The sequence below is a fragment of the Ambystoma mexicanum genome, chromosome 11 (genome assembly GCF_040938575.1).
Source record: "Ambystoma mexicanum isolate Mex_15411 chromosome 11, UKY_AmexF1_1, whole genome shotgun sequence".
In the NCBI taxonomy this organism is placed as follows: Eukaryota; Metazoa; Chordata; class Amphibia; order Caudata; family Ambystomatidae; genus Ambystoma; species Ambystoma mexicanum.
The window spans coordinates 1,183,689,328-1,183,709,501 of NC_090934.1; the positions used below are offsets into that span (position 1 = coordinate 1,183,689,328).

Consider the following 20,174-nt stretch of genomic DNA (forward strand, 5'->3'; position numbering starts at 1 on the left):
CCTACCTCTTAGTGTCATCACACTCTATAATCAAACGTCCATAACTCATTACTCATCACATCCAGTCCTATTTCAACAATACCTCCAATGCCAGCTCTTTGCGATAGCATTGAGCTGGAAGTATCCAGTCCAATTTCAATATTAACAGCACACCATCAGGAGGTGTTCACCCACGCTGGTGTCGTACTGGCCGACCGCAAAATCTAGGCTCTGATCACCCAAGAAACTGCTTGTAGAGAGTTCATCGTCTAGCAGGAAAGCTCCAACTTCTGGTCATTTGAACAACCAGAACTCTACAAATGCCTTTCCTAGAAACCTTGAACCAAGTGCATCTGCTTGTGTGGTGGGATTTGCAAGTTTATTTTGTGTTTGTTCGCCAAACAAAGGCTAGTGAAACTCAAGTGTTGTCCAGCCAATCGGAATTCTGGTTACTTTTGACAACTTAATTTAAGAACAGTACCAATCGCATGGCGACGACTCATAGGATGAAGTCTACAGTAGATCCTCAGCAGAGGAGTCCATACCATACACAGGGTCTCAATGTAGAACAGTGGGCATCGCTGGGATCATCCTTCAGCACTACAAGTATCGGGACAGTACCATTATCAATTGAAGACACTTTGTCCTTATCGTTTTATAGCTGCACCTTTGCTTCAGTATGGAGATACGGAGGTGCAGGAAGCATATGAAGATATCAGCTTTTCTAGGATAAGTTGACACCGGAAGTGCTATTTCAAACAATGGTTACTAAAATGATATCAGACAAATGCAATTCATTGACTGACTTGATCCATGCAATGAGAAAAAAAAAGCTGCAAGAAGGAAGAAAAAATAAAAAGGCTTAAGCACAACCATCTTTGCTGTCAAAATGTAAACAAGTAACAAAAGGTTGCTTGTACTGTATGTGTGGCAAGAAAATGTGCTTGTGGTTTTTTGGCCAAAAGGCAGAAAAAATGTCCAGTCAGTTTAAAGCAGCAGACCGACAGATGTGTTTTAGAAGCAACCCTAAGTTTCATCCAAATACACGAAAATGACTAGATGGTCACTTAATTTTCTTGAATTCGAATGCAATCTACAATAGGCAGTTAATGATCACCAGAGTACTTTCTACTGAATCAGTCCTGTGATCACAGATATAGAACACAAATAATGCACACTAGACAAATCATGCTTCAAGAGCGCTGCCTCTTGACTCTGCCGGAAAGACTGACAAAACAAACATCAGAAGACATATGATAGGCTTATCCAGGACATAAAAACCACAGGGATGTGGGAAGATAGAGTGTGCAATCCTCCACCTCATTTGTGAGCAGCGGGAGATCTAAACAAAAACCCTCCATTGCACCCAGCCCGCAGGAATTGCTGTTATTTTGAAACAGATACTTCAGGAGGTCACTGGTGCTGGCTGGGGATTCAATGCGTCTAAATGGTTTAGGGGAGTTTCACAACCGTCCACAAAACAAGTAATATGTCCTCCACCTCCTTTACATAATTCATCCACGCAGTATGTTCTTTTGACAATGGAAAGTAAAGAAAAAGCCATGAAACAAATTCATTAAGAATGCTAAAAAGTGGAATTCTAGACAGTACATGATTATACAGTAAAACATTCAACACCTGGGTTGGTATGGCAGTAAATAACATACTGTGTTCAAGAGGTCCAACAGTGAACTAATCTCGTCTCTCCAGGGGAACAAATGCTTACACTTTTCGCTGTACAAAAACAGACCATGCTGTGAATAAGCAGTCTCCTTAGAGAGTACTGAAGCTAGGTAAAAATTACACACAAAACATTGCATGTTTTCAGTGGTATTTGTGGATCGACAGAGCTCTAGCTTCAGAGGGTAAAGAATATAATCAAAGTTTTCAAGAACTCAAGGAGACAGAAAAGTTAATTTAAAACAAAAACATGCAGAGTAGGTGTGGGAGGGTAAGATGACACATTAGGAAAGAAGGTCTGAAGGGTGACATGATCAAAAGGTTGATGGACTTAAGTTGAAGAGTGATAATCGTATAAGATTGATGCCCGACCCCACGTAGCGTGAATATTTTGGAGCAATTATCTAGTTCATTTATGAACATCAGTTCATCTTGCTTCTAGGTTTGTAGAAATGCCACCAACATATACTTTTGCACATGGACACCTTGGAAGCAGTAAAAATGCATCAGGATGCCAGATAACTGACCCAGGGATGAGCAATCTATTGCAGTACTGATGAGAGAGAGAAATAGACTAGTGTGTTAGTTATTCGGAGACACATCCCCTTGGTGGGCACAAGGCAGCAATCCAATTATCAACAGGCTGAGGTGTCTCATACCTGGATAATTGTCAGAAGTGATGAGTCCTGATCAAAAGAACCAATTCTGACCAAGACCATTGGGAAATAGGCAAGACCAAGCACTCCAAAGCTCATGACCAGCTCATAGTCCAGCTGCCAGATAAGTGAAAGAAGACTAGCCAATCACCACATACACCACAATCCGTCACCAGCGACTTTGCCAGAAAGTTCAGAACTGACACACGCTTCACAGCCAAACAGAGACTCGTTAGGTTTAACAGCTAAAAAAGGGTTGGTCTACACAACTATAAGCTCTGTGCTTTGGTAACGTTTTTCATGTGAAGAAAACATAGCATTTGGAGGTAAGAGGGAAATCAACACAGGTAGCACAGAACCAGTGGGCCATATACAGCGTATTAATCAGCTGGGTTTACATTTGTGTCCAGAATCAACTATCAATTACAAGTATAAATAGACATTTGTTAGCTATTATGCATGACAAACATACTGCACCAAGATCAGAATTGCTAACAAAGGATTATGGGGGAAATGCCATTTCATATGAATCCAGGTCCGGTGGGCAAGAAGATTTATTCAGAGGATTTAAAGAGCAAAGGAAAGGAAGGAAAAGCAACGACCATCACGTTCTTAAAAAGGGACCAGGCAGGTACTGGTATCCAAGTGATGGTCAACAAATCACAGGCAAGTAACATGCTCATATCAAACTGTGATGTTAAATATTTATCATGTTTGCATTGTGCATACCTTGCTATATATTCGCTGCAACAACTCTTTCTTAAAAACAAAATAGCCAGGATACAACAATTAACACCTACATTAATATATCTTGTCTTTTTATCTTGCTTTTTGGGTTGTGCCTCACCACAGTTGATACTAGATTCTTGCAGAAATCACTGTTTTTGAGACCAAACACATCCTCCAAGAAGCTACATTTGCCAAAATGCTGCACTATGAAAAACTTAAAGGATGTAGGCAAGCGATCTATTATAGCCCTTACATCCATATTAAGCATGCATATTTCCCAAAAGCTTCATGTATCCTCTCTCTGAGGAGGGCAGATCGGATTCAAACATATATATGCCAAACAAGGCATCCACCAAACTCCTCTGGTACAATTTCCAAGGGGCAGTGTGACAGTTTGTTTACCAAGTTTTATGTAGCCAAACATTTCATTTTCCTATGAATTGTCGAACAGTTACAGCTAAAACTGCTATCAAACCACACACCTTAACTTCGCCACCCATTGTCTTCGGCAAACGTCTTCATGGTGGGGTTAGGGTAGGCTATTGAGCTGTGTGGTGGGACTGCATTAAGTCAGATATTTTCTCCACCAGCTTTTCACCAATGCCGCTTTTAGCGGCCAGATGCAGCGACCAAACCACCACTTTGTTGTTTACTGAACACACATAAAAACATTGTCTTGTCCTAGAGCCTGCCCTGGGCATGGCTCTAAGATCAGGAGCAAAATAAGTTATCGATACTGAGGAAGAGGAATTAGTCCAAGATGCATATGACCGATCTCTAGCGGACAAGCTTCTTTCTGTATGGCATCTCAAGCACCACACATTCCTTACACTGCTCATCCTTTACACACATCTTACTGACAGACAACCTGGGACTTGGTCTTGGCACAAAAAGATCTTTGAGCCACACATTATCAGTTGTAGCCTTTTACCTCTGCATCACTGCCTCACCAAATGCAGTTGTGCAGCAGTAGGTTTTCACTGTTCCAGTACAGGAACAGGGGAAGTGTTAGGAAGGACCACAAATGTAATAGGAGGACTATAAAGCTGGTTTTAGAGCCTAAGCAACGTAATATTTTTTGTGCTCGTCAATGCCATTGTCATTTTGCATTTTTAATGCCACATGTTAATCGGGTTAACGCTAAAAATGATGGCTCCACCAAATGTCAGCAGTTGAAAATTTCTAGCATTCTTCCAGTATTTGGATGCTGTGATCAATGAACCAAGAATTATTTCTTGGCTAGGCGATCACAAGCGGCTCCTCTAGTTCCAACGGCAGCCACACCACTTCTGGTCTGAGAAATAACAAGTTGCCCTAACAGTTAAGGTCTGGGCAACCACACAAGCATCATTCTCATTAGTAGCTTGTGCCTGGAAAAGAGATCAAGAAAAACTCAGGAGTTGGGCCTTTCAGTGACCAAAATCTGCAGTTTGTTTTCTAACGAACATACTCAACAGAGCACTAAAGTAGAATACTTCAGTCCTGCAAATAGTGCTTGGTAGGTTTAATCTAAGCGAGGCAATTATAAGGATTGGTGCAGAGTCCATTACAACTTTAAAGGGTATTTCAACAGCAGTGCACAATCCCATAGCTCACTACCTCCCCATTTACAATTCTGCAGATCAAACTCAAGGGAAATATAGTACCCACGACAATGGCTATGTCCCCGCTGCAGCCAGCAGCCCCAACAGGCTAAGAACATGAACTGTGGCATTGCATCAAATAAAGAAACCAGACGTTAAACTCTTCCATTCTTCAATTGGAGAATTAGAAATAATTGCTTCCAAGCAAAATTTGCCTAATTGAGTAAAAAAAGACTAGTGTAGGAGGAAAATATAAAATCTTAAAACGTACAAAACAATAATGATAAGCAGTTTGTGATTGCATCTACTGCTGCTCTAGGTTGGGGGAGGGGGTAAGAAGTGGGGGGAGGCAAAAGAGAGAGTTCCCCTTCCTTTCGCTGTGTATATCTCGATAGATATGGGTTTGTGTAAATCAAGTCATTTTGGGAAAGCTTCCATTCTGCTGACTGGCAAGGTAACTTCCTCGATGTAGATGCATGGAGATGAAACCGTAAGGGCAAAGTTCTTTTCCCTTGAATGCAGGAGGCGAATAGTCTCTGACGTTCACTTGGTACCCGCAGAAAGTGCATCTTCTTTAAAAACAGGGCGTTGGAGGCAAAGGAGTGGCGGTTAGTTAGGCTGGAAGGCGTTCCGTGCTGCGGAAGAGGCAGCTCCAGCTGCTGCATTTTGAACATTCCGGTTTGAGAGGACACCCTGGGAGAACTCTGCCTGAGCTTGCTGGAAAGTGGCTCCACTCCGACGGAAGATAGAGTGCACCTGAAGAGAGACAAAGAACCACACAATAAGGTTTTTTGAGTGACCAGAATTCTTTCTAAGGCGCTCAATATGCAGCTATCAAACATAGGTCTCAGTTTAGCAGCAGGTTATTTTCCCTTTCTTCACCTACATTTAATATTTTATAAAGAAAAAAAAAGACATTGTTCATAATACCCACAATCAAATCAGATGCAACATCAAAAGGTACAAAACAATAGCACTTGGTACATATACGCCAATGATGAAATCGACAACACAAGGGAGAATGGACTGCGACAGATTAGCTAAATAGTAACCAAAGGGAGGCTCAACCCAAGTAAAAGCCCTTCCTGGGCACTCTTCATAAGCTGAATGTACGATGTTAGGCAAGATTTGGAGCAGTATCCGTTGGGTGCACTACAACAACCCTTACCTCCCGGTAATAGGAACCCAACCTTTGGTATAAGTCTGTACTACACAGGTTGGTAGTGTGGCTGAGCAGCCAGGCTCATCTCAAGAGGGGTCAATGTGAGCAGTAGGGTGGTTACACAGAGATTCACAGTGACAAGTATCCAAATAAACACACACAAGGTTTCTTGATTAAACAATTATTAATTTATCAGTCAGAATAAGCCTTATTCAGAAGGGGGCAATATAAAACAGCACACAAACGCACTCCAATAATACACACTCCTAGTTTCTCTAAATCAGCAAATACCTATTTGGGATGGCACAGACACTCCCTACACCCTCAGGTGACTTAAATAATTAGGACACATCATTGGTACAGTTAGAGCAATAATGAGATGCGTGTTAAAGTAAAGAGATTTCAGAATACAAACAAGAGATCACACAAATATTCTGAAGCAGGTAAATACTTTTGATTCCCCCAATGCAAAGTAAATTAACCCTTTCCTGAAGGGAAGGTAAAACACACGCAGAGGAGAGAAGAGTCATTCAGGGAGCCAGGCCAGCCAATGTCAGTTGGGCAAAAGTCTAGGTGAGTCGAAGCATTTCTTGCACGCAAGTAAAAGTTTTGCAAAATGTTTTAGAAGTCTTTGTACAAAAATTAGAATCAAATAGGGTCACAAGCTGGGAGGCTTATGAGAGGTAGAAGATGCAAACAACTCTACAGAAGCAACCAATATAAGTCTTAGCTGAGATCAAGTAAGGCTACAACAAGAGGTAAATCCTCTCAAACCTTACAGTACCTCTGGTTAAAAGAAATGGTTCCCACTGGCTTCTGTTCCTGTGCAGCTCTCTAGATCCGGTTGTTCCTGGGCCTCAGTCGTGGGGACAAGAGGGAGGACGTCTGAGGACTCCTACACTGCAATGGCACGGTCAGCAGCAGAAAAGGACAAACTTCTATTCAGCGGCACTTTGCGGTTTCAGCTCCTCGCGTTTCACCAAATCGCACCACCGCTGACTCTTGGATACCACTCTGGACTTTCCGCGCATCTGGGGTCCAGCAATCTGTTTAGGTGGTTCAGGCTTGGTCAGTCTTGCTTATTGGGAGTCCGGAGGATCTTCCACAAGAACGGGCAGACTTAAAAATGATGCACTTAGTTTGGTGTTCCTCTCCCTGGCATTTCATTTCCAGCAGCAGCAGCGGAAGTACAGTCAGCTCTGAGAGGATGTCCAAACGGGTTCACTTTGGAGTTGATTGGTCCCACCAACTCAAGGGGAGAAGTCGTCCTTGCAGGGCTTATCGAGGCGAATTCAGAGCTTAAGCACAGCAGCAAGGCTTCACCGGGCAAACCAACGGTCCAGTATTTGCATCAGGCGTCTCTTCCAAGTTCTTCTTTGGATTCCTTCGTCTAGTGGTCGACTCTGCCTTCTTAGCCAAAAAGCCTCGCCTTTTATGCAGGTTTCTCCCATTCATTACAGCCTAGCTGTCAATCACACAGCAGGGTGGCTGTCCTTCCCAGACAGCCATCTGGCCAATCACCTTTGGATGCTATCCTGTAACCAATTGGATTAAGCACAGAGTTTTGGGCACTCCCTCACTTCCTGTCCTTGACAGACATACTGGAGCCAGAGGCGGGCTACACTCTTTGGTGCACAGAGTACATCTCAAGAAGGACCTTTCCAGCAAGAAATGGCAAAAAAAGAAGACTGAGGCCATTTTGACAAAATGGGCACCCATAGGTGCTTTACAGCAGCTGCGAACGCAGCCCGCGGTAAAAACACACAATGGTAGTAAAAAGTAAACCACTGCCACCAGCCATTAAATCTAGAAAAGGTAACAAAAATGTTACATGAGAAACTAGACAAAGGAGATACTAAGTAACCCTTCCAGCACCATATGGTAAGATAGTGTGCACTGGGTCTAGAAAGTCACAAATTGTAAATAAAGTCAATTTCACTTTACTGCTCTTGGAAACAGTCGTTTATCTAAGAGAAGGTATTTAAACATTTGGGAAATCTAAGAGACTTCCTTGTGCCACTGCACTGTAGATGCAGTGTGTCACAATGCAAAGATTATGCCTGTGGAGTTTGTCAGACTCCAGAACCAAAAAGAAACGGTGTTAAATCACAGAAAAATACAGGCAGTGGGGAAAAAGGTCTCACTCTCTCTAGGGTAAAAATGTAAAAGTCCTAGAGTCCAGCAAAAGGTCTGGGGGTCCCTAAGGTAGAGAGGAATTAGCACATTTCGGAGTAGTCACCAAATCCTAGAAGTCTACTGCCTGAGAGGCTAGGGAAGAGTTCATGAGTAAGTACTTATAATGCATCTGGATACCGCTAGCTCTGGCCAAACAAACTGTTTGGTATTAGGTGGTCCCCCATTTCATTGCAAAAGGCCACATCTTTTCTATGAGCACCGCAGCTTCAGAGGAGCACCAGGCACCGAACCATTACCACTTTTCTCCAGGCCAGGCTAAGTAAGTGCTTGGCCCGCAAACCACCTGACCATTTTAGAAAGGTCAGCACAATGGTGATATCAATAAGAAACCCATCAATCTTGCTAAATGCAACACCTCCTCACAGGAGACGTGTACGTGGGGTTAGGGGAACAGAAACATGGTGGGTTTGGGGGACACAGGAACATGGTAGGTCCAGCATCAGACGTTCTAAACCTGCACTATAAAAGGCCTAGGGAAATAGATTGGAATCTATTTGGTGTGGTATAGTTGGTGCACATACTTAGAGTGAAGCCACATATATATATATAATTAGAGTTCAAGGAGCCCTTGACCCATATTTCTGGGATTTGAGATGCAGGCTTGTTTTGGGAGAGGACTATTACTGCATATAGAGTGACAGATAGGTGTTTAATCTGCCCAGACCTTGTCTGATAATCTAATCTTTGCAAAGTTTCCTGAACAACAGGTGTTAAGTACATTTTTCTCCCAAAGAAGAAAAAGGCAGCAACATCAGTATTTTCTTCCTCCATGACTACCTAGTCTACTGTATTTTACTAGTGATTTTGAGGGAGATCTGGGTGGGGCTCCCTTAACTTTTGGGGCACTTAGGCTTCAATGTTATTTCACCTGCATTTTCTCCTTGTCGTCCCCTCCACACTGCAGTGTTTTTAGGGTCTTTAACACACTTCTCACCCCCAGACAAATGCCGCCAAGCCAAAAGCCTCTACACTCCCCAGTTTTTGTAAACAAACCTGGGCACAATTGGCAGGAATCCCCCTGATGGGGCTGCAACCGACTCAACTTGTGGGAGTTCCCCTGACCCACATTTCTTCTCAAACACTTGTTCCAGGTTTTGAGAAAGCGACATCTGTGGTGCTGCCCAGAACACAGGAATACAGCCAACTGTTCAGCATGAAAGAGAAAGTCTCATCCAAAACAGTCTGGAAACAAAAAATGTTTGTACACAAAAACACTTTCCAAATTAACGAGAAATAGCCGAGCATGAGCTATCATCGCCAGTGGCCTCTCCCTCAATGAAAGCTGAGAAACAAACTGTAGGTTTAGAACATAGGATGTCTGCAGAGATTAGTTAATGGGGGCCTGTATGTGCACATGCTTTTTAATTATATAATTAGTCCATGTTTAAGGGTGAGAATTTGTTTTCCTAGTTTAAATGTCACTTGGGTGTCAACCTTGAACCAATCCTACTGCTGAGCTGTAGCTACAAACTCTGCACTGGACAGTAAAGGAAAGGTCACTTCCAGAAACTATTTCCCCTAGTCCAAAGCCCTCAGGTTGCATTAAAAAAAAGTTGAAGAAAGGGAATACCAATTGCAATTCCTTTTTGCACACCGGTTCCTATTACACACAACCTTTGTGTCTTTTCAATCTATCCGTCGAGAAAGAGGGAGAAAGAGTAAAGGAAAAAGAGAATGAGAAAGAAAGTGGAAGAGAAAGAGGAAGGGGGACAAGAGGGGTAAGGGGGGGGGGGAGGGAGGAAAGAACAGCACGCTGGAGTTTGGACCAATGCTCCAGCAGTATGAAATGCATGTGTGGGACTGTGCAGACAGGTACAGGCCTATGGTAAAGAGACTCAAGGGTGGGTGTCAGAAACCAGCAGCCCCATTTTTTCGAGCAAGGGCCCAAAGTATGCCTGCACTGTATTTGTGTTTACTTTAGAGGTTTGTAGATAAACTAGGTTAGAATAGGATTCTGGACCAGGGACTTTTATGTAAATACATCCTGACAAGCACACTTTTGCTCGTTTCTTTTCAGAGTACAACATACAATCTTTTCCTAGGGAAAGATGAGGCCTTTTTTTGCATTGAAGAAAGAATACAAGGGTTCAAATAAAATACTACCTTGTCCAGCTACTAATTCTGACCTACCACAGTACATACACTGGGCAATCTCACCGGAAAACGTGCTCGCCTGGGCTTCCCCTTATGTGTTGGCCAACATTCTTATCCTTAATAATTTTGGGGATTTAGAGATGCCCTTTTTGGGGTTTCAGTCGCTGAACTTGATAGCCAAAGCACAACACCAACTGGTTGATATCAAGTAGGGGCATCAGGACCAAGTAACGTACATCAGTTGTATCCGTTAGTGAGCGGATGACTCAATGGCCCGAGATTACACAGAGAGCCTTATCTGCCAAGGCCTCAAGGTGGAATATAACAACAAATTAGTGCCTGTGCCTGAAACTCCCGGATTTGCAAGCACGCCAAAAGATCTGTTATCAGAAAGGAGAGGCGACATAAAAAGGCAAGAACTGCACAAATTAAGGACATCCCTCACCATGCCCGATTCCCAGAAGAGTGATCCAGGGAGCCCATGCAACACTGTTCAACATGTGTGGACCTTTGTCTGAGAATGAGAAGAAAAGACGATAAATGAATGCAACGGTTGTGCTTTTACGGCAGAGGAACTGGGCACTACCTGGGGCTCATGCCCACTCCACTGGCCCAAACTGGTAGGACACTGATGGGCTTGTTATCAGATGGGAAGAAAACAAACCCGGAAGATCACACCCCTCTTGCTACAAAGAATCTGATGCTTGCTGGCACAAGACATACGACTATCATGAACCTCGTCACCTGTCACCATGATAGTCCTCATTGATTCAGGCCCCTACATCAATCAGTGCTTTGACCAAAAACACGGCACACCTCTGAAAATAAGTACTTAACTAGGTTTGTGGTAATTCATTGATGGTACACCCCTGTCTTCGGGACCTAGCTATCAAAAAAAACATTCCGACGTCTGCCCATTAACCAAGTTACAGAGTTGATCGCCCTGAAAGTCATTCAATCGATTCTTATCCTATTGTTTTGGACCTTCCTAGGCTTATGAACAAAGAATCGGTTTATCAATTAGGCCACCCAGACTCCTACTCAACTCCAACCTTTTCACTTTACCCTCTTGTCCCCTGCTGTATTCCTGGTCTATCCAGCAACCAAAACAGTGCATGTCAGTTGTGCCCATTACTCTAGATAACAGTGGAATACCATTCCTTTGCAGGGTTCAACATTTCTGTGAGCTGAGAGCTATTTAGCTCCTGTTTCTACCCTAGGAAAGTCTGGTTACCTTAAAACCAACAGTTACCAGGAGCTAATTTTGGCTCTCCAGACCTGGTGCCTTACAAACATGCATATGTGGCATTAACCGCTTAACTCCTGAGGGTTTTCAAGCCCTTTTTTGGACATTTCCTGGCCAAATTTGCACCCTTTTCTTCCCACATGTAGGCGGTCCTACCACCACCAAGGATTCCTAGTTTGCTTTAGGGGGGGGGTTGAGAAAATAAAAAAGGGAAAATGTTTAGTTTTTTCAGAAAAGGCTAAACTAATGATGTACAAAGAAGCCTGTGGTTCTTTCCTTGTAAGGTTCTAGGAACAAATTGTTTGTTCTGAATTTGCCATTGTCCAAGCTCTCAAGAACACGTTGAGTGGAAACAAAAGAAACATTTTTTATAAGGTTACCATCATTTTTGTGAGAAGTACACGATTTTTCCATTTATTTTTCAATAGGACATGCTTGGACAGAATGGAAGCGGAGGGTATGAAAGCTGAATGGGAAGACAGAAAGACACACTGAAAAGTACACAAAATTCCAAGTTCAGGAAGGGGTTTTTTGTGCAGGTCAGACAACTATGCAGCTAAAATTCCCATTGTTTGGTATAACTGGAAAAATTACAGAAAAAAAGGTATGTGCTGGACATGTTTGGACTTGTGAAGTAATTACTTGAGTGAATATTGAGAAAATCCATGCAAAGCTACATCCCCCCCCCCCCCCCCCCGACTTTTGTATTTAGGAAATCACATTTGCTGTAATGTTTCGCAAAACAAGCAAAACCATAAGCCAAAAATGGAGCCATGGTACACAGGATTTGTATGCTGACAGCCTAAATAGATGTACTTGCATTTGAAAATGAGGGGAAAAAAATGTGGTGAAGAATGGCAAGCATACATTTTTCCAAACAGCACAGGCAGACCTTTTGATGGATAGGTGACATACGCAGGTTACAAAAGCATAAAGTGCCGAAAGCATCGACTAAGGAAGAAGTTACTTACCTGTAACTGTTGTTCTCCAGCATGGGTCTGGCATGGATTCACATGCTCATGAATATTCCCCGTCAGGCTGGGAATCCTCGGTAAAGAAAAAATCAGTTTCAGTTTAGTTTCTGAACTGTCTTTCCCCTAATACCCTATCACTGGTCTACGGGTCCTACTGCCCCCAGCCAGTGACTGCGCTCTACCTAAGCCCCTACTATGGCAGCCACCTTCAGATTTGGTAGCAGGTAAAGTGGTAGTAGGGCCAAGAGAAGAGCCGCAGAAGGGTAGGAGGGAGGGTTCGCATGTGAATCCCTGCCAGACCCATGCTGGAGAACAACAGTTACAGGTAAGTAACTTGTTCCTTCTCCAGCATGGGGTCTGGCATGGATTCACATGCTCATGAATATAAGAATACATAGCAGTACACACATGCACAACCACGGGAGGTGGCAAGGCTTAACATTAAACATTAAGCATATCAACAACTCAACATTAAGCATCTCTTACCTCCTCACCAGGCCCACCTTCAGGCGAACAGGTTGCGCAGCACTGCTTGGCCGACTCTGGACTCCTCCCTGGAATCCCGGTCGATGCAGTAGAATCTCGTGAAGGTGTCGACCTCCACGTAGCAGCCCAGCAGATGTCCAGCAGGGGCACACTAGACAAGAACGCCGTGGTAGCAGCAATCGCTCTGGTTGAATGGGCTCTCGGACGGCCGGGCAACGGTCAGTTTGCCAACCGGTGACAGTGCATGATGCAGTCGGAGAGCCATCTGGAAATGGAAGCCTTCGAGAGGGCCTTCCCTTGGTTCACAGGTCCAAGGTTCACAAACAGCTGTGATGTCTTCCGAAGGGTCTTCGTGTGGTCCACGTAGAACTTCAGCACTCTAGCCACATTCTCCACATGCGTTTCGTCTTCGTGAAGGCAGTAGAGGCATCGGGAATGCTCATCCTCCTTGAAGACATTCTGTAATCCGCATCCAGGGCAGCTCCTGAACAGCTTGGATCCGGGCGTCGTGTTTCCTTTGTCCTGGGCCATGATCACGCGGGGTAGGCCTCAAAGATCTTCCGGAATCCTCCAAGAAGCGAAACTCGAACAAAACTTCGCCCTTGAGGGGCGTAGGAAATTCCGAAACGGGTCCCCGTTGGTCGGAAGTAGAAACGGTGGAGCTTGAGGCTCGATTGACTGAAACAATGAGGTTAAACTCTTTGAAAAATCGTAAAACGCAGTAAAAGCTCGAGATATAGCACGAGGACTCCCAACACTTGAACGTGCGGTAAAAATCTGAAGATGGCTGCCAGAGGAGGGGCTTAGGTAGAGGGCAGTCACTGGCTGGGGGCAGTATGACCCCAGAGACCAGCGATTGGTTATTTGGAGAAAGACAGTTCATAAACGAAACTGATTTTTTCTTTACCGAGGATTCCCAGCCTGACGACAGGGAATATTCATGAGCATGTGAATCCATGCCAGACCCCATGCTGGAGAAATGTAGATCACATTTGGGAAATTAAAGGGTTGTGTAATAAAGTGCAGTAGGAAATGTATGAAAACGTTATCCAAACCAAAAGCAAATGCCTTCCCACCTTCCCACAGATGTTCCGATAAAAATGGTACCTCACATGTGTCGGTTCACTGACCAGGGCGCAAAGGGAAAAGGCTAAACCACTGGTATACCAAAGGGTCCGGGAAGGGGACTTTTTAGTCTTCTGGACAACCCACAAATTTGGCCCTGGGGTGTCGGAGCCACAAAGGAAAACAGGGAACCCCATGCATTTCTGAAAAAAGATGTCTGTATGAATCCCAAGAGGTCAGACTTTAGCAAGGAAGGGGGTGATGTCCCCAAGGCTGAGGAGGACATCACCCCCTTCGTTCTGGAGCAGGCTAGGCTACGTTACAGCTCTTCCCCTCTGGGAAGGGATGAGGACCCTGCCTGTGCTCCCTGGGACCGCCGCTGGACTTTGGGACGGTCGACCAACATGGGAGACAGGTGCCCAAGCCTGGAGGCAGCACCACCAGCCGTCTCGGGACTCTGGCTGGCTTGCTTTACAGCTTTTCCCTCCAGGAAGGGATGGGAACCCTGCTGGGGTTCACAGGGACCGCTGCTGGCCTTGGGGATGGTAGCCCAACATGGGAAGCAGACACCAAAGGCCAGGGACATCACCCTCGAACATGCAGGAGTTTTGGCTGGCCTGCATTACAGGTTTGCCCACTGGAAAGGGATGGGCACCCTGCCGGGGCTCCCTGGGACCACCGCTGAACTTTGGGACAGTTGAACAACAAGGGAGACAGACGCCCAAGCTCAGAGGCAGCACCCCCGGCCATCCTGGAGCTCTGGCTGGGCTGTGTAACAGCTTTTCCCTCTGGGAAGGGATGGGGACCCTGCTGGGGTTCACAGGGACCGCTGCTGGACTTGGGGATGGTAGCCCAACATGGGAAGCAGGCGCCAAAGGCCAGGGACATCACCCTCAAACATGCAGGAGTTCTGGCTGTCCTGCATTACAGGTTTTCCCTCCGAGAAGGGGTGGGCACTGTATGGGAGGCATGGTATCGCAAGCAGAGACACACAAAAGAAATATGTTTTGTAAACCTTTATTTAATATTTGTGGGGTTCGGAAACTCCTAACTTGCCCTAACACTAAGAGGGGAGTAGTCTCTACCATCAAAAAGAAAACAGTCCTAGTCAGTCTTTTAGTCGAAATAAAAATGGCCTATACTTAAAGAATGCCTGCCCTTGCACTTATAGAATAACTGTGAAAAGGGATAAATGTATGCAAAAGGAAAAATCTGTGTTCAAATGATAATGTGGCTGAAGGAACAAGTTACTTAACTTTAACTGTTGTTCTCCAGCATTGGTCTGGAATGGATTCACATGCTCATGAATATTCCTAGTCGTCAGGCTGGGAATCCTCGGTAATAGACAAAAACAGTTTCAGTTTCATTTCCAAACTGTCTTTCTCCTATAAACCAATCACTGAACTCTGGGTCATACTGCCCCCAGCCATTGACTGCCCTCTACCCAAGCCTCTCCTCTGGCAGTCATCTTCAGATTTGGTAGCACGTGAAGTGGCAGTAGGACCAAAAGAACTGCAGAGGGGCAGGAGGAAGGGGTCACATGTGAATCCATGCCAGACCCATGCTGGAGAACAACAGTTACAGGTAAGTAATGTGTTCTTTCTCCAGCATGGGGTCTGGCATGAATTCAAATGCTCATGAATAAAGAATACATAGCAGTACACACATGCACTACCACAGGAGGTGGTAAGGCTCAACAGAAGCAATCTCTTACCTCCTCACCAGACTAGCCGTCAAGCGAACAGGTTGGGCAGCATTGCTTGGCCGACTGGACTCCTCCCTGAAATTCCTGTCGACGCAGTAGAATTTCGTGAAGGTGTGCGTCAACCTCCACGTAGCAGCCCTGCAGATGTCCAGCAGGGACACACCAGACAGGAACACCGTAGTAGCAGCGATGGGCTCTTGGACGGCCAGGCAATGGTCGGTTTGCTAACCCGTGACAGTGAGTGATACAGTCGGAGACCCACCTGGAAATGGAAGCCTTTGTAAAGTTCACAAAAAGCTGAGAAGTTTTCCGGAAACTCTGTGTGGGCCACACAAAACTTCAGCGCTCTAGCCACATCCAGCTGGGACGAAGGAGTCGGAAAAAACACAGGTAACACCAAGGGCTCGTTCAGATGAAAGTCTGACAGCACCTTGGGCATGAAGGAGGGGTGCGTCCGCAGCACCACCCTCGTCTTGTGGAAAGTCAAGTAAGGTGATTTATAGGAGAGGGACTGGATCTCCCCCACTCGTCGTGCAAAGGTGATGGCCACGAGAAAAGCGGTTTTCCACGACAAAAACTTGAACGGTGCAGAATGCCTAGGCTTAAAAGGAGGTCCCATGAGCCTAGTAAGTACCACATTGAGCTCCCATGCCGGTGCCGGATCCTTCACCGGTGCGAACAAGCGGAATAGTCCCTTGATGAATTCCTTGACCAATCGGTGAGACCAAAAGGATGGTCGTCCTGGAGATCTAGTGTAGCGGGAGATAGCTGCCAGACGATCCTTGATGGAGGCGTGGGACAGCCCCCCATTTGGCCAACAACAAATATGGAAGTACCGGAGGGGCCTTGACCCTCAGTGGGTCAATCTTCTGGGAACGGCACGAAATAGCAAACCTCTTCCACTTGACCGTAGCATTTCAAAGTAGACGATGCTCTAGCTTTGGCGAGAACTTCCTTGCAGTCCGCCGGGAGATTGTAGCCACCGAATTCTAGCACTGCAGGAGCCAGGCCTTCAGTTTCAGAGATCCTGGATCGTGGTGAAGAATGGCACCTCTTTCCCTGGAGAGCAGATCCGCGACCACTGGCAGCTTGACTGGTGGGGACGCTGACATGCTGAGAAGGTCCGGGAACCATATCTGCCTTGGCCACGCCGGTGCGACGAGGATCATTCGCACCGGCACCGTTTGAGTTGACCGATGACTCGAAGTAACAAAGGCAACAGAGGAAACGCATACAGAAAGAGGCCTTCCCAAGGGAATGAGAATGCGTCTCCCAAGCTCCCCTGCTTGGTGTTTGTCGCCGTCGCAAACAAGTCCATCTGGGGATTGCCCCATTTGAGGAACAGGTTTTCCACCACATCGTGCTGAAGTTTCCACTCGTGGCAAGAGCGAAGCTCCCTGCTCATAGAGTCGACGACAGTGTTCTTTACTCTTGCCAGATGAAATGGGATGAGGAACATCCCCTGAGCGACTGCCCAATAACATAAGTCCTGCACCTCTTGGAGAGCGCTGGGGATCTGGTGCCCCCTTGTTTTCTAATGTAAAACATTGTGGTGGTATTGTCCGTGAAGACCCGCACCACTTTGCCCTTGAGGGATGGCAGGAACGATTTGAGGGCCCAAAACACTGCCTGTAGCTCCAGAACATTGATGTGCAACATCTTCTCCGGTAGCCACAAGCCCCTGGCGTGGAGACTTCCAGTGTGGGCTCCCCATCCTTCCAGGTAAGTGTCCGCCGTTAGTCTCCTAGTGCGGTGGGGCCTGGAAATCCACGCCTCTGGTTAGATGAGAGCGCGCGCCCTACCACCTTATCGCCCGGTGGAGCCCCTCGCCGAGCAACATCTTGTCCTGGAAGCTTCCAGACACCTGAATCCAATAAGCGTCGAGGAACTCATGCAATGGGAGTGTTGGGCGGAATTCTCAGAAATGTGCTAATTCTTCTCTACCTTAGAGACCCCCAGCAACTTTGCTGGATTTTGAGGACTTGAATTTTTAACCTGGAGATAGTGAGACCCTTTTTCCAACTCTCTCATGTATTTTAATGTGATTTTGATTGCGGTTTCTTCTGTTTGTGGAGTCTGACAAACTCCATAGGCATCATCTTTTACATTGTGCGTCACAGCACCTTCAGTGCGGAAGTCTTTCAGATTTCCCCAAGGTTTAAATACCTTCTCTGGGATAAACAACTGTTTTCCAGAGAAGTAAAGTGAAATTGACTTCACTTACCTTTGTAGCTTTCTAGACCCAGCACACACTATCTTACAATAGGGTGCTGGAGGGGTTACTTAGTATCCCCTTTGTCTAGCTTCTCATGTAACATTTTTGTGTAACCCTTTCCTCGATGAATGGCTGGTGGCAGTGGTTTACTTTTTACTACCATTGTGTGTTTTTACCGCGGGCTGCGTTCACAGCAATAGTAAAGCACCCATGGGTGCCATTTTTATGAAAATGCCCTCGTCTTTTTTCGCCATTTCTTTGTGGAAAGGTCCTTCTTGAGATTTACTCTGCGCGTCAAACCAGGTTTCGTCCATTTGTTCATTTTGCCTTTGGTGGGATTCGCGAGTGACACCTGCCTCCTGCTCCAGGGTGTCTGGTGGGGGCAGGAAGCGAGGGAGCTGCCCAAAACTCCCTGTGTTTAGTCTCCAAGGATATAACAAAAGATGTTCCGATGTTCCAGAGAGGCTTAAGTTATAATGTGATTTAGGAAGCTGTCAGTGCATATTCAACTGATAGCTGAAACAAAACAAATCATTCAGTTACATATCTATATTTAGATCACCAATCAAATAAACCTCAATTGTGCCTATTGTTGGTAGCACATATAATACAACATTGAAACAATATGTAAAGAAAATATATTTTTTATTTTTTAGGTGAAAACACGAATATAGCCACTTGTTGGCTTCATACATTGACAATATGAACACAGATAGGTAGACATATACACATCTGCAAATATAAACAAAATACATTCAGTTATGTTAGGGAAGGGGACAAAAAATAATAAATAAAGGGGAAAGGGATAAGTAGAAGAAGAAGGTAGCAAGAACAATTCGTTAAGCAAAAGTCTTTATCCATCCAATTTGCACAGAGAACACTGGTTCTAATAACGATCTAGATCTATACATGCAATTATTTGTACTCAATTGGAAAAGAGGCAGACTATAACTATCTGGCCCTTACTAGCTCAGGGGTATAGTTTGTAAACTTAGTTATAACAAAGATAGCAAATCAATGGAAGTCTTTTTTCACAAAAAAGCTAAATGAAGTTATGCAACAGGTAAAGATACTGTGCATTAAGCCTAACTCGGGCGAAGGAACACAAACAAAAAACAAAAGAATTTGTGCAGCAGACTGAGAATAATGTACACAATTGCTTTGATTAAGACAAAAACCTAGGAGGTTGCGTCATAGGCTGAAATGATGTACTAGGAGACAGGAATGCACTCTTAGGTGATTGGCCGGTTGGCTGTCCCTGCTGGGTGACTGACTCCTATGCTGGAATGAATGGGAGAAACCTGCAAGGCTTTTTGGCTTGGAAGGCAGAGTCGACCACTGGATGAAGGAATCCGAAGAAGGACTTGAAGAAGATGCCTGCTGCAACTCCTGGACCGTTGGTTTGTCCGGTGAAGCCCTGCTGCTGTGCTGAAACTCCAAATACGTATCGACAGAGAAGCCCTGCAAGGACGACTTCTCTCTTTGAGTTGGTGGGACCAATCCACTCCAAAGTAAGCCACCTGGACATCCTCTCAAAGCTGGTTGACATTCCACTGCAGTTGCTGCTGGAACCGAATAGCCAGGGAGAGGAACACCAGATTGTGTGTGTTGCTTTTAAGCTGGCCATGAGCTCCAGGAAGATCCTCCGGACTCCCAGGAAGCAGGACTGACCAAGCCCGAGCCCCCTCCACAGAATGCAGGACACCAGACGCAAGGAAATCCCATCTCGGCAGCCAGGAAATGCAGTGTTGCTATTTGCGGTAGACGCGAGGAGCTGAAACACCAAAGTGCCACTTGTTTGAAGTTTGCCGGTTGCGAGTGGGGACCGTTCGATTGTAGTGCAGGAGTCCCCAGAAGTCCTCTCTTCCCTCTTGTCCCCACGACTGGGGCCCGGAACAACAGGATCTGCAGATCTGAACAGGAACAGAGGTCATTGGCTGCACTTTTTCTACCAACTAAAGGTACTGTACAGTCGAAGAACTTACCTCTGGTGGTGTAGCCACTTGTCCTCATTGGAGACTTGGTTGGTTGCATTTGTAGAGTTGCTATCAGCTTCTTTACCTCACAAGCCTAATCAGCTTGTCACCCTACTTTGATTTATTCTATTCTACAAAGACTTTAAACATTGTGAAAGACTTTCTACTTACCTGCAAGATGTGCTTCAGTTCACCTTGACTTTTGCTAACTTATCATTGGCAGGCTTGGCTCCCTGAATGACTATTCTCTCTCCTCTCAAGAATATTCTAAATGCAACAGTGATATATTAATGTCAACAACACCCTAACTATTGAAGTCACCTGAGGATTTAGGTAGTGCCTGTATGCCATCCCAAATGGGTATTTGCTGATTTAGAAAACTAAGAGTGTGTATTATTGGAGTGCGTTTGTGTGTTGCTTTATATTGC

The 20,174-nt window shown here is 45.2% G+C and overlaps 1 protein-coding gene across 1 annotated transcript in view; it reads right to left on the bottom strand.

The window, feature by feature from the left end:
* Positions 1-2,851: 2,851 nt before the first annotated feature.
* SCAMP2 (secretory carrier membrane protein 2) overlaps positions 2,852-20,174 on the bottom strand; it is a 438,214-nt gene continuing 420,891 nt past the window's right edge. The window contains exon 9 of the mRNA XM_069624513.1: positions 2,852-5,383. Coding sequence (XP_069480614.1) covers positions 5,237-5,383 — 147 coding nt within the window. The 3' untranslated portion in view covers positions 2,852-5,236. The remainder of the gene's footprint in view (positions 5,384-20,174) is intronic.